This window comes from Tursiops truncatus, chromosome 10 (assembly GCF_011762595.2).
Source record: "Tursiops truncatus isolate mTurTru1 chromosome 10, mTurTru1.mat.Y, whole genome shotgun sequence".
Taxonomy (NCBI): Eukaryota; Metazoa; Chordata; class Mammalia; order Artiodactyla; family Delphinidae; genus Tursiops; species Tursiops truncatus.
Window position 1 is genome coordinate 65,354,552 of NC_047043.1, and position 13,499 is coordinate 65,368,050.

Here is a 13,499-nt window from a genome sequence, read left to right on the forward strand (position 1 = left end):
TTCTGGACTTGCTGGGAGTGGTCTCCATCCCTACCCCGCCCCCCCCAAAACCTGAAGTGGTCCTAGAGCCAAAATAATCTTCCCCGGATCTGGAGGGTAAGGGAGAGGCCAAGGGGCACTGGTGGCAGTGGGGGCCCAGTCTCTCATCTTCATGCCCTGACCAGGGTAGCCATTCACACATGTGGTGTGTGTCTCTGATGTCAGGATGTCTCTCTGAGGTGGCTGGCCAGTGTGGTTGACTAAGGGGTCATTCTCCAGCCAGGGTAGGTCTGTCTGTGGTCAGGAAACCAAGAGAAGTTCATGCCCCTGACAAGTTTCAGCTGTCCAGCTGGCCACTTAGTATGTGGCCTCGCCACTGTGACCGCAGGCTCCAAGCCACAGCCCTAGACTGCTGGCTCTGTGCTGGTCCCAATGCTGTGGGCGCAGCTTGCTGCCAGCACTCCAGTTCTCCAGTGGTGCCTGGTACAGGCCTGGTGGGAAGGAGTGAGGGGAAGCCCTCTCTGGCTGGAGAGGGTCTGTCTCACTCATAGGCAGTAGCTTGTTTGGTGCAGAAGGGGCTTGGAACAGAAAAGGTTGGACCCACTGGCCAAGTTCCACCTGCCTTGGACTTGCTACCCTGGGGACAGGTGAACTTTGCTCCCAGGTTGGGATGAAGGATGAAATACTTTTGGGGACTCAGCACTGAGCAGCTTATGCGGAAAATGAGTCTGAGTGATCTGGAGCCCTCTGCTCTATCGGGGCCTAACTGTTGACACTGGGGCTTGGGGGAAGCTGCGGGTCTGAGGCTCAGGGTAGCTTCCTGTGGCAACTGAGAGCTTGCCCAGCGCTTGGGAAGTAGCCAAGAGGCTGCTCTGTGGGCCAAGCCCTGCCCGTGTGGGACATGCCATGACGGGTTAGATTCCTGGTCTTCACGTCATGGAGCATTCAGTTTGGTGGGAGAAGCACACCCCATCCTAGATCTTAGGCCCACAGTGAGGTAGGTCATGGTAGAGAGAGCCTGGAGGAAGTAGATCTCTTTCAGATGAAGGAAACACCTACTTCCTGACTCTTCCCCTCATTCCCTGAGCCAGCCCTGCATGGAACCCCAGGAATCCTCAGCCTCCAGGGGGGCCTTTCCTGCCCTCATCCAAAGGGCAGGTTCCTTTGAGGGACTGCCCTTTCCCTGCTCCATGGCTCCATGCCCTTTCCCTGGTTCCCTGGCTCCATGCCTGGCTACTTGGGCCCCCACTCTACTGCTGTTTAGAAATGTTTAGAAACATTTTGGCCAATGCACAGCAGCGGCCCTCCACCCTCACCCTATATTGGCTTCCATGCACAGTCTTCAGGTGACAGATGGGTGGGTGAGACTTGAAACTCTGTTTCTAAAGTGACAGTGTCTGAAAGTGTCCCCCTGCCACCAAGGCAGGTACAGTGCAGTTAGGCACCTCTTCCCATGCCATGCCCACTTACCCCATGCCCTGTGTGTGCCACAGCCCCCTTCAGATATGGGGCTCAGGTAGGGCTGTCATCCCCCTGCCCCTCCATGGAGGGAATTTCCTGTCCCTTTGACCTGGGAGCCTCTCTGGGGGGGCTGTGAGGAAGCTGGGGACACACTGGCCCCTTGTTCTTGGCCACCATGAGCTGCAGGCCAGGTTCCCAGCAGGGCCTTGACCCCTGGACCTCACTTTCCTCATGAGGGTCTAACAGATTAATACAGGGAAACCTCCGGAAGCAGGGCCAGGCACAGAGGGGTTGGCCAGGGACCATTAAGTATGATTCTTAACATTGCTGTAAGCACAAAACAAGAGGATGTCTGTAAAAGGATTAGCTGAGGCTTACTGAACACTTACCATGTACCAGGCATGAGATCAGTGCTTCATGAATGTGCTTCTGTTAAATCTCCACCTGCCCCCAATGAGGTGGGTTATTCTCAACTGTGCTCAAGTTTACAGATGGGGAAGCGGAGGCATGGAGAGGCAGTGTGACCTGCCCATGGCCGCAGCTGACAACGAAGTTCAGTCTGGCTTTAACCATCCCCCTTCTACATTCACACAGGGGCTAACTATGCTTGGGCCTCTGTGCCAAGACCCACATGAGTCAGGTCAGTACCAACTCTGATCACGATCTATCTCCCTTGCAGGAGCTGGTTGAATGGGTGCTGGAGGAGGTGACCCAAGGGCCCCGTGTGGTGGGAGCTCAAGGTGGCCCACTCATCCTGGAGGTGGGCTGTGGATCAGGAGCCATTTCCCTCAGCCTGCTGAGCAAGCTCCCCCAGGTGAGCCCCGTATGCATCCCTCCACCCCACCCTGGGTAGACTGTGACTGGCACTTACTGTCCTTCCTGCTGATCCCTCCCCAACCCACTCTGCTAGAATTACTTGAGAGGAAATGACTGAAAATAGGAGGAAGACAGAGCTGCCCCAGCCCACCATGGTCATAGCCTTTAAGTCCCATCCCCTTCCATCTGGCCAGACCCTGACCGCAGAGGAAAAAAAGCTACTGAGTATTTCCCTCCTCTTCCAGCAGAGGGTTGGAAGAGGGCTCTGGTCCCCAGGCCTGGCCTTTCCAAACACCCTGTCTCCCACGTACCCTTTGTTTGTTCTTGGGGCAGAGCCGAGTCATTGCTGTGGACAAGGGAGAAGCCGCCATCTGCCTGGCCCGTGAGAATGCTCAGAGGTAGGGGGGCTTGGGTGCAGACGGTCAGGGTAGGGGAGTCAGACTTTGGGGCCTGATCTCAACCTCTATCCAGGTATCAAACCCGCCAATGTCCACCCTCAAGAAGGAGGAGGCAGTGGGGGAGGCCTGGCGTAGGTCCCACAGGGTTACAAATGGACAATGGACACCAGGTGTCTTGCTGGTCCAAGAAGGGTTTATTCTCCCGTTCTTTGTAGCCAAGGGTAGGAGTCTGTTCCCACCCCTGCTCCCACCCCCTCTCCCCCTCCCCATGCTCACCTTTACCTTCCTATCTCTCCAGGCTTCGGTTGCAGGACAGGATTCAGATCATCCCCTTCGATGTGACCTTAGGTACTTTCCCCACCCATCTTCCCTGGGTGGGGATCCTGGGTCCAGATGCTGATGGGTGGATGAAGCACTCTGCAGAGATAGAGGGATGGCTTACACACACACACACACACACACACACCCCCCACCCCACCCCCCCACACACACACCCCTTCCCCACCCCCAATCCTTGCTGAGGACAGGCAAGTCCCTGTTGCCTCCTGGGCTGACCTGACCCATGAAGGGACCAGCCACAGGATCTTTCTTACCTTTCGTATCCCCCATAATTAATGAATTTAACTAGGGCTTGTTTGTTGTCAAGAAGTAAGCAGAAGCTCAAGAGATAGCCTTTGGGACCAAAATACTTGAGTGTCTGCCCGCCCCCGCCTGGCCCAGGCACAGCATGACTTGGCTGCATCCTTTACAGAGTGCCCGCAGAGTTCTGGCTCCAGCTCTGGCTCTATCACATGCCCACAGCATCCTTGAGCTTCATGTGCCCCCACCATGGAGTGTGATACCTGATGCAGGGTGGGGCCAGTAAACAGAGCCACTAGGAATCAACTGACTGAGGCCAGGCTTGCCCTCCATATACTCAGTCCATGTTGGCTATGAGGCAGAGTGTGGCAAGGCCAGCGGGGTGGCAGAGAACAGAGGCGCTTGCTTTGTCAGGCAATCAGAGATGGCTGCCTGAAAGTGGCACTTGATCTGAGTCTTGCTTATTGAGGAGGTTTTTGATAGGAAGAAGAGAAGGCAAGGACACTCCAGGGGGAGAACTGCCATGTCAGAGCATACACACTCCCAGCCAGGCTACTGGCTGGGGACACTGGGCACTAATCTAGAAGTCTAGTTTATTGGGTCCAGAGATAGGCCTAAGTTGTGGTTTGGGGAGAGGGATTACCCAAGGGACATAGCAGTGCGTGGAGCTTCCACCCTTTACCTCCCATTCTCTGCTGTGTGTTCCCTTTGACCACAGATGGGAGCTGGGCACATCTTCTACCCTGGGGCCCTGTGGACCTGGTCGTCAGCAACCCTCCCTACGTCTTCCACCGGGACATGGAGAAGCTGGCCCCTGAGATCCTCAGGTGTGGGGTAGACCAGGGAGGCCAGGCCTGAGAAGGCCTAATGGGATGGGTCTGCCCTGGAGGACCATACTATCGGGAGGGATGGGGAGGCTGGGGGGCTGAACGGGGCAGTGGTGTTGAAAGAGAGGCTCACTCTGGAACCCACAGACCTACTTTGGTTCAGCATCTGCCTTCCCACTTAAGACCACTGAACCTCTCTGAGCCTCAGTTTCCTGCCTCTGAAAGGGGAGTGGTAGAGCTTTGCCAGGCCATGGGGAGGACTCACGAATGACTAAAATATCAGACTACAGTATATAACACATAGAAGGTAGTCAGATGGGTGCATCATTTTCCAGAAGACTGAGGCCCAGAGAGGGAAGGGACCTTGTCCAAGATTGTGTGGGGGCTTAGCAGGAAAGCTGGGACTAAGACTCTACTCCAGGCTTTGCACTGAACCATCCTGTTCTCAAACGGTCTGAGAACCAGGGGTAGCCCAGCAGCCTCTGGATGAGGCAGTGGTAGTGAGTGTCAGGGTGCTGGCTTCCAAATTCCTGGCTCTCAGGAGTGGTCAGGGCCAGCTCTATGCCTCCCCAAGCCAAGAATAGGAATATCCTTGTTGTGGGGAGACCCTCATGCCCTGGGGGTAGTCAGTCAATGGGATTCGCTGAGCATGCCCAGCACTGCCTGGTAGGTGCCTGCCTGTAGGAGGTAGGGGAATCGGAGCTGCCATCATTCGGGGTCCTCAGACTTTCTTCTCAGCCCAGAGTGTAAGTTCCACAGAGCCTTCTTTGTGGAAGTCCTGGTCAGCTTCTCCATACTTTTCAGATACCCCATCCCAGGTCCTTAGCTCTCACTGTTTTCCCCTTCAGCTATGAAGATCCACTAGCCCTGGACGGTGGGGAGGAGGGCATGGACATCATTACCCACATCCTGGCCCTGGCACCTCGGCTCCTGAAGGACTCTGGGTATGGATGGGGTGTCTCCTGAGTCTGACCTCAACAGCCTCCTCCCCTCCCAGTATGTACTGGGCCTGCCCTGGGCGTCATTCTGCCTCCACCTCTCCCAGCTGGGACAACCCAGAAATGCAGGTCCAGCCTTGCCCAGCTGAGCTGACCCATTTCTCCCCCACCTAGAAGCATCTTCTTGGAAGTGGACCCAAGACATCCAGAGCTCGTCGGCAGCTGGCTTCAGAGCCAGCCTGACCTGTCCCTCAATCTTGTGGCTGTGCGCAGGGACTTCTGTGGGAGGTGAGACTCTACCGTCCCCCCAGTCCCCACAGCCATGCTGGTCCTTCCACTCAGACTATCACAGCTCTGGCTGTGGGGCAAGCATGCGGTTCCCACCCCCTGCTCATTCCCCAGGGCCCAGGCAGTAACTGGCCCCTTGTCCCTGTCTCCTTAGGCCCCGGTTCCTACATATCAGGAGGTGTGGGCCACAGCATGGTTGCCCTGTGGATGCCTGGCCAGGGCCCCAACCTGCCAGAGTGCCTGGCTGACATTTCTACCTGGAATGCTACTTGGAGGGAGGTGGATGGTGCCTTCCAGAACCCCAGATGTTTGTGGCATTTCCCATGGCTCTGTGATTCTCCATGCTCTACATTTCTAGGAGACTTGGGAGTAGGCACGAGGGCAGGGGTGTCCTTCCTGGGCCAGCAAAGAGCAAGAGCACCCACAATCCAGCTTAGGAGCTCAGCAGACTGGATTCCCAGTCTGGCCCCATCGGGTCAGTGTAGCCAAGGCAGGTTGCTTTGTCTCTGTGGGTGGAATTGCTCTAGGGATGTTGGGAGATACGGCCAATAAAGTGGCGAGAGACCAGCAAGTGGTGACCTAATGTTTTGTTATTGTGATTTGTGGGTCCCCTGACCCCTTGCCCTTAGGCAGTGCTGGGGGTAAGAGCTTCCTTCTGCCTTTGCAGGGCTGGCTGGCAGGCCCCAGCTGGTGGTTTGGGGAGCAGTGTAGAGAAAGGCACATGGTTGCTCCTTCTGGCCTTGGAAGCCAAGGTACTTGGCACTGATCAGCTCCCTCACAAGGGCTGGCGTAGCACTCAACACACGCCCCTAACTGGGCATAAGCTCTGAGCGCAGGAACATCGTCTGAGCTTGAGCTTGGGGATGGCAGCCTACTTCCTGGTGGGGATGGGGCTGAGGGGCCTTGCACAGTTCGGGGGTCACATGTCCACGTTCATTTAAGTGAAAGCTTGAGCCAGTGAGGGGTGAACAGGGCTTGTGTTTACTTTTTATTCCCATAGTTTTGCGCTAAAACATTCCTTCCAAGCCTTGGGGTTTCTGAAAACCCATCTGTCCCTGGTAGGAGCTGGGGAGAGTGAGAAGCTGAGACAGAGTGGGCACCAGGTTTTGACCTCTACCCTAGCTCTGGTCTGCAGGCTGGTGGCTGCCGGGAGGCCCAAAGGCCCTTCTGTCCACAGAGACAGGAAACCTCCAGGTTGGCAGGTGCTGGTGTTAGCCTGCATCAGGGTGGGTCTCAAGGAACATGGCAGACTAGGCTGACTCATTCTGTTGGTCTCCCCTCCCATCCCCCCAACCCAGCACTTTCAGAGGCCTGACCTGGTGATGCAGTGGCCAGAGGCAGTGTGTGGTAGACAGCATCCTCTGATGGAGCCAGGATGCTGGGTTCTAGAGCTGTATCTTGCAGTGGGACCTTGGGCAGCTCCCTTCCCTGTGAGAAGCTGGCTTTTCTGGCTCCAAGGCCAGTGCAAGATGGCAGCCTCATTTTAATCTCAGTCAGTCAGGTAAAGTATGTAGCTGGTATTCAAGGGCCCACTCCCCAGGCAGGGACTCCACAACAGAAGACATGGCCTGCCTGAGGTCCCATGATGGGAGGAGGCCAAATGGAGATAGGAAGTTAGGTCCCTGCCTTGGGAGAGTCTATTGCTGGAGTTATACCTGGCCTGAGCTACTCCCTCGCTGTGTTTGGGGGTTGTATTTGCCTTAGCAGAGGCCACATTGCAGTTCCCAGGGCTACCGTATCCTGCTCCTTGCCCAGACCCAGCTGCATGGACCTCAAGCCGCCCATGGCTTCCTTTGAGGAGGAGCCAGGGACTCCCAGCCATGGCTGTTCCAAAAGGAACCTGGAAAGGCGGCGTGGGCTTTCAGAGCCCCCGTTTGCTCTCAGATCTTGGCCTGCCTCACCAGTATTGCCCTTCCTCTCCTACCTGTGTCCTTGGGCTCTTGCTGTCTTCACAGCATCTCAGGGTAGCTGCCTTGACCTAGCAGTCTGTTGCCTCCTTGTCCCACACCTCAACCACTGATGGCTTCCCTGATGGTCTCACCCTCCTGGCTTCAGGCCTTGGCAAGCATGTGGATATGGCTCCCCAAGAGTACATAATAATGGGGAGTGACAGTGTAGGCATAGTTGGGGTCACTGAAGCAGGAAGCACCCTTGGGGACAACTTCCTCCCATGAGGCCTGACTCCCCTGAGAAAGAGGTGCAGGCCAAGTGGACTGGCAGGGCCGGGCTTCAAGCCTGCAGCCACTGGCTTGACTGGGGCTTGGACGTTAAGCTCCAGTGTTGAGGCTACACCAGCCTGGGTGCAGATCCTGGCATCTGCCCCTCACTAGGGTATGTCCTTGGGTAGATGACTTCAACTCTGTCAGCCTTGGCTTTTAAGTCTGAGAAATGGGACCAAGTGCTTTCTTTATCTTAATATGATGATTTTGAAGAGACCATGGGTTGCACCTTTCATGGGGCACTGTGAACGTTTTCACTGCTTGCCTTGGAGGGCAGACATAAGGAGGATGCTGTACCCTCGTGTGTGTCTTGTGGTTGGCACCAACACGAGTCAGGCAGAGACATGGCAGTCTGGAAAAAAGGGAAGGCAGGGATTTCAGTCTTGGGCTCTTGACTTCTCTCTGCCCTCTGGAGATGGAGCCACCAAGAGGCTGGTAGCCTGGCAGCCAGATCTCCCCTCAGTCCCTCCTTTCCCTCTTCAACAGGGCCTGAGTGCCCCAAGGTCCAGGCCAGAGCAGCCTGTGGCTCCAGCCCAGGGAAAGCCAGTCTCACCTGCCCTGTCTCCTCCCTCCTTACTGGGGCTGGAGCAGAGATGAGCTGCCTCCTTTAGCATGTGTCATGGAGCCCAGGAGACAGAACAGCAGGAGGATGTGGGGCTGATGGTGGAGTCCAGGCTCTACAGGCCCTTGAGGTCTTGAGGGATGTGCCTGATGTCCACCCAGCCTCTGTCAGCTGGAGCCCCAAGCGTGGGCAAAGGGTGTAGGAGTCCCTGATTGATGTACTCTGGAAGAGCAATTACATCTCTTCTGACAGTTGAGGAAACTGACACTTTGCCTCAAGTTGTATGCTTTTCCCAGCTGCCCATGGCTCTTTCCATGGGGCCCATCTAGCTGCTTTATTGACATGTACCCTTTCTGTTCTCCCCTAACCCCACCTGGACCCTGGGCCATTAACTTCTCCCAATTCCTGCTCTAAACGCTTGGCTGGCTCCCCATGACCTGAATGTGGTCTCCGTGTCCTGCAGAGTCCAGATCTGAAGAGGTAGGGGAGGATGACTATGGGAAGGGTCTTGGGGAGCCCTCCCAAAGCCTCATCAGTACTCTGAGTAAGCTTCCATCAGAGCAAAGTATTCCACTGCTGACTGGCTTTGAGAACTGCTTTAACCTACGTAGGCCAGCATGTCCCTCCCTGTCCATCTTTGGATTCTTTCTTCCACTGCCCTATACTCCAGCTTCCCTGCAGAGCTATCCATTCCTCAAACACCCCTCCTTCCCTTTGACCAGGCTGTGCATTCATCAGAAATGCTCTTGCCCACCACTTCTAGTCCAGATAATCCTCTCCTTCAGGCTCCAACACAAATGCTCTCTCCTCTGGACCACCCATCTGACCTCTGGGTTCTCCCCACCAGACCCTAGCCCACTTCTTCCAGTAGCAATGACATTCTGTCTCATGCATTTGGAAGCCTTCCTGTCTCTGTCTTCTCTCTGGGGTCCCATGTGGGTCTAGCATACACTAAGCTCAGTAAATGTCCACCAGTAAGCCAACAGTGTATGCGTTTTCTAGAATGGAGCTGGAATTTCCCATGTGGCTCATATCGTACCTGACAGCAGCTCTCACATATTCTGGTCAGCAGGGAGAAGAAGCTACGAGGGCTTAGCCTCCCACCCGAGCCAGGCAGCAGTTCAAGTTGAGCCATAGCCACTTCTTGGGCTACAGTGCACCTGATCTCTGCACAGTGGCCACACCGAGTACAGGCCGTCCTTTCTGCAGCAGGGGCAGGCGCCAGGTTTCCTGGAGCTCTGGGCCCCGGCCAGCCCCCAGCCAGCCCCCAGCCAGCATTGGCCAGAACAGCAGCCTGATCCCCGCTCATGACCCCCCAGTCCTAGGACAGGCCATCTGGGCAGGGATTGGGACTGGTAAAGCAATCTTCTCCCTCCTGTAGTAGGCAGAATAATGGCCCCAAAGATGCCCATGTCCTAATCCCATAAACCTGTGAATTTGTTACCTTACATGGCAAAAGGAACTTTGCATATTTAAGGATTTTGAGATGGAAAGATTATCCTGGGTTATTCAGGTGGGCTCAGTATAATCACAGGGGTCCTTATGAGAGGGAGGCAGGAGTGTCAGAGAAGGGGATGTGATGGTGGAAGCAGAGGTCAAAGTGATGCCATTGCTGGAGGAAGGACCATGAGCCACGGAATACAGATGGCCTCTAGAAGCTGGAAGAGGCAAGGGAATGGATTCTTCCCTAGAGCCTTAAGAAAGAATGCCAGCTTGCCAATATCTTGATTTTAGCCTCTTAAAACTGATTTTGGATTTCTGACTTCCAGAACTGTAAGATGATACATTTGTGTTGTTTAAAAACACTAAATTTGTGGTCATTTTGTTGTAGCAGCAATAGGATACTATTACGGATTTTGGTACCCGAAGTGAAGTGCTGCTCTAACAAATACCTAAAAATGGAAGTGGCTTTGGAATTGGAATTTGCAAATAGGCAGAGATTGAAAGATTTTGAGGTGCATGATAGATTGCTTTGAACACTTTTCCTCTGAGCAGTGAGGTGGGTGGGGATGGGGGTGGGAAACCCTTCACAACCTGGAGACCTGAGATGCCCAGGCTCCCTAGAGCTGACCCTTTCTTGGAGTGAGAGACTAGAAGACTGCCCAGGGTGGGACCCAGAGAAGCTGGCCCAGGCACTGGGAGCTGTGGGGAATGGAACTGGGATCAGGGGGAGAGAGCAAAGCTGGCCTCCATGGTCTATCTCCAGTGGTATGGGGGCCACCCAGGCCCTCAGAGGGACCTCAGAGACTGGATCCGAGCCTGGTCCTGACTCCTGTGGAGTCACGTGGCTGACCCAGCACCCCTGGAGTGTGTGATAATGAACAGGGTGTGAGGGTGAGCAGGTACTGTGCCTGAAATGAGTGCAGCAGCCCCTGACTCCAAGGTGATCCCTCCATGTAAGCCATGGAGGTTTGGCTCCTTCCAGCCCCCAGGCAGTGCCCAGCTCCTGCTACAAGCCTGTGCTGGGCTGTGTGGCTGGGCTAGAAGTGGGTCATTCCTAGGATTCTCAGCTTCATGATCCCCAGAGCTGAAGTGGCTACCTGGAACCTTCAACCCTATCCCTGATGTCAGCCATATTAGCCCAACTACAGCCTTGGGTGTGAGGACAGATCTGGGTCTCATTTGAAGCCCTGATGGTAGTTGTGAGGAGAGCAGGGGTTCCTCTTTTCATCCCTCCCTGAGAGAACTGGTTATGCACCCTGCCAAGGAACCTTTAGCATCTTTGGCCTCATAACCAGGAATCCGATGTGTAAGAGCTTCAAATTCTGGGACCACTCCCCTTCCAAGACACTCCTGTCAATCATCCTATAGGGAAACAGTGGGGAAAAGCCAATTTTACAGTTCACAGAGTAGGAGAGGCAAGGGAAGCTTACGTCAGCCTCACTGGGAGCCCTGGACTGAGCTGGCTTCCACCTGGCCTTGGCCATGACTGAGCGGAGAGGTGAGGTGGCTCAGAGCAGCTCTGCCCAGCGGAAGGCAGGCCTTGTCTGGTCGCTCCTTCTCAGAGGCTGGGGTCTCTCTCAGAGACTTCGCCTTTCAGAGTGAGGGATTCCACTGTATTGCCCCCTGCTATGCTGGGTCTATAGCCCTCTCCTGGGGCATGCATCTAGGGGAATGGAGGGGTCAGGTCTCCCAGCCTACTGAACCCCAGGAACAGATTATTGGGACTTGAAGCACCCACAGAGATCCTTGTGTGCAAATGAGAACATTAAGGCTCAGCAGGCCAGGGCTGGGGCTCAAACCCAGGTCTCTTCTCTGCCTCCCAGCCTCCAGCCCTTTATCAGCTGCAGACCCCCAACCTGCCTTGCTTTCCAGGTATAGTCTTGTCTGCCATTCCTGGGAATCAGTGTGAGGCCAAGCTACGTGGGCGAGTAGAGTGAACCCCGAGCTAGAGCTGCTTGGGCCTTGTTTGCCCTTAGACCTTGCAGCTGAGTGAAGTATCTGGGCAGCCCCCTGGGCCTTCCTCCTCCTCCTCCATCTCCTTGCCATCATTTCTTGAGCTCCTGCTGGGCACTAGGCCCCAAGCAGCTGCTTTACATTTATTGGTGTTAATCCTCACACAACCCCACAGACTGGGTTTTTAATCATCTCCGTGATGAGGAAACCAAGGCTCAGCAGGGTGCAGTCACGGATCAGGTCTCACCGCTGGATTGGAAGGGAGGGTGAGGCCACCATTGGTGCCCATTTGACTGGTCAGAGACTGAGGTCAGCATAGCTAGGTCCTGGGCTGCCCCCTGCAGAGCTTAGTGCAGCGGTCCACCTGGGCCTGTGGATCCTCAGAGCAGGAACAGGGGTTGCCAGGGTTGTTCCCAGCGGGCTTTCCAGAAGCCCAGTGCCTACCCTGGTGGGCCCTTCTCCTGGGGTGTGTGCAGCATAGGCTCAGGCCTCTGTCTCCCAAGCCCTACTATGTGCCAGGCCCTGGGGAGATGATACCAGTCAGAAGAGCTTGTAAAATATGGAGATTGAATGGTGCACCCTGAACCAAGTGCTTCTGGGATTATCTTATTCACTCTCAAGACATCCCATAAGGCAAAGTCAGTGAACCCTCCCATTTTACAGACGAGGAAACTAAAACTGGGAAAGGCTAAGGAACCTGCTTATATGTTGGCTGAACTGGGATTCCAGTGCAAGCATAATGACCCAGGGCCTGAGGCCTTGGTCATCACACCTGGCTTGAAGAGGGTAGGGTGCAGGACAGGGATAGAGCAGGCCCAGAGTGAGGACAGTCTGGGCAAAAGCCTGGATGCCTGAAGGCACGTGGAGAGGACTATGTTGTGGTGAGGTGGTGGTGGGTGCCTTTGGATGAGCTCTGAATGCATTTCTGGGTACCAGAGCCTAATTTAAGGGTCTCAGGGTGAGTTACAGGGTCAGGTAGGCATTGAGGATATTCTCTAGCTGCCAGGAAGAGGGGACTGGGGCAGGAGGCTGCAACTGGGCCAGGATCTAGAGGCCGCTAGGGGCTGTAGCAGTGGCATATAGCAACAGGCCTTCTGGAAGAGAACCAACTCGCATCCATTGCTGAGGGATTGGATGTAGGGTGGGGGGTGGCCAGGACCACGATAGGGCCCAGGGCTCTGACTGGAACCTGGGGGCCCTGGAGCCACCCTGAACTGGACACTGGGGTACTAGGGACAGACAGCTTGAGAGAGTGGGGTGCCCTCAGGTCATCCCATAGGCAGTGTCAGGGGCAGTGGGCAGGGGTGTCTGGAGATCCAAATGTGACCATGTGGGGACATAACCTAGAGGCAGCCCTTTAGATGGAGTTGTGAAGACCACCCTCCCAGGCCTGAGCTCTGTCAACAACAGTAACTGGGCATCTCCATGTGTAATGGTGCCCTGTGCCACACACACTTTATCATAAATCCTCTGTCTGCACATGAGGGGAGCCTTCCTTGGCCCACTAGACAGATGAAGCAACTGAGACTTAACCGGTGCAACATCACACAAGCAGGAAGTAGCCATGCTGGGCTTTGAACCCAGTCCTCTGACATCCCAGCTGGAAGGGGAGTGAGCAGGCCACAGAGGCCAGCTGCAGCCTGGGGCCCGGATACCCAGCTGGGGTGCCCCCAGGGCTGACATGGGCTTCCAGGGCAAAGAGGAAAGTGGTGAGTCAAACAGAAAGCACCAGATGTGGAGTGAGCTTCCTTCCCTCCCAGCTGCCCCTGGTGCCAAACTTTCAAACCCCACAGCAGAGGAGCGCATGGGGGAGGGGAGGGCAGTGAAAGTGGCTGCTGCTGAAAGGAGGCTCTGATGTACTCCGGATGTGGGGTGGGACTGACAGACACCCAGACTCTGGTTCCCTGCTGACAGGTGGGTGAGGAAAGTGAGTCGCCTCGCAGCATAAGGAAGTGTAAAGCCTGCCATATCAGGCGGAACGTTTCAGGTCCCCAGGCCTGGGAGGTTCTGGGAGAGGGTGCAGGTGGATATGCCTA

At 55.4% G+C, this 13,499-nt stretch overlaps 1 protein-coding gene across 6 annotated transcripts in view; it reads left to right on the top strand.

The window, feature by feature from the left end:
- HEMK1 (HemK methyltransferase 1, mitochondrial release factors N(5)-glutamine) overlaps nucleotides 1-13,499 on the top strand; it is a 34,552-nt gene that overhangs the window by 4,843 nt on the left and 16,210 nt on the right. For 2 of the 6 annotated variants that reach the window (XM_073811157.1, XM_033865046.2), the window contains exons 5-10: nucleotides 2,120-2,254; nucleotides 2,590-2,654; nucleotides 2,953-3,002; nucleotides 3,952-4,060; nucleotides 4,909-5,004; nucleotides 5,173-5,286. In XM_073811157.1, coding sequence (XP_073667258.1) covers nucleotides 2,120-2,254; nucleotides 2,590-2,654; nucleotides 2,953-3,002; nucleotides 3,952-4,060; nucleotides 4,909-5,004; nucleotides 5,173-5,286 — 569 coding nt within the window. Of the gene's footprint in view, nucleotides 1-2,119; nucleotides 2,255-2,589; nucleotides 2,655-2,952; nucleotides 3,003-3,951; nucleotides 4,061-4,908; nucleotides 5,057-5,172; nucleotides 5,287-5,440; nucleotides 5,858-13,499 lie in introns of those variants that run through there. The other 4 variants (XM_073811158.1, XM_033865045.2, XM_073811159.1 and 1 more) reach the window with 4 other exon arrangements.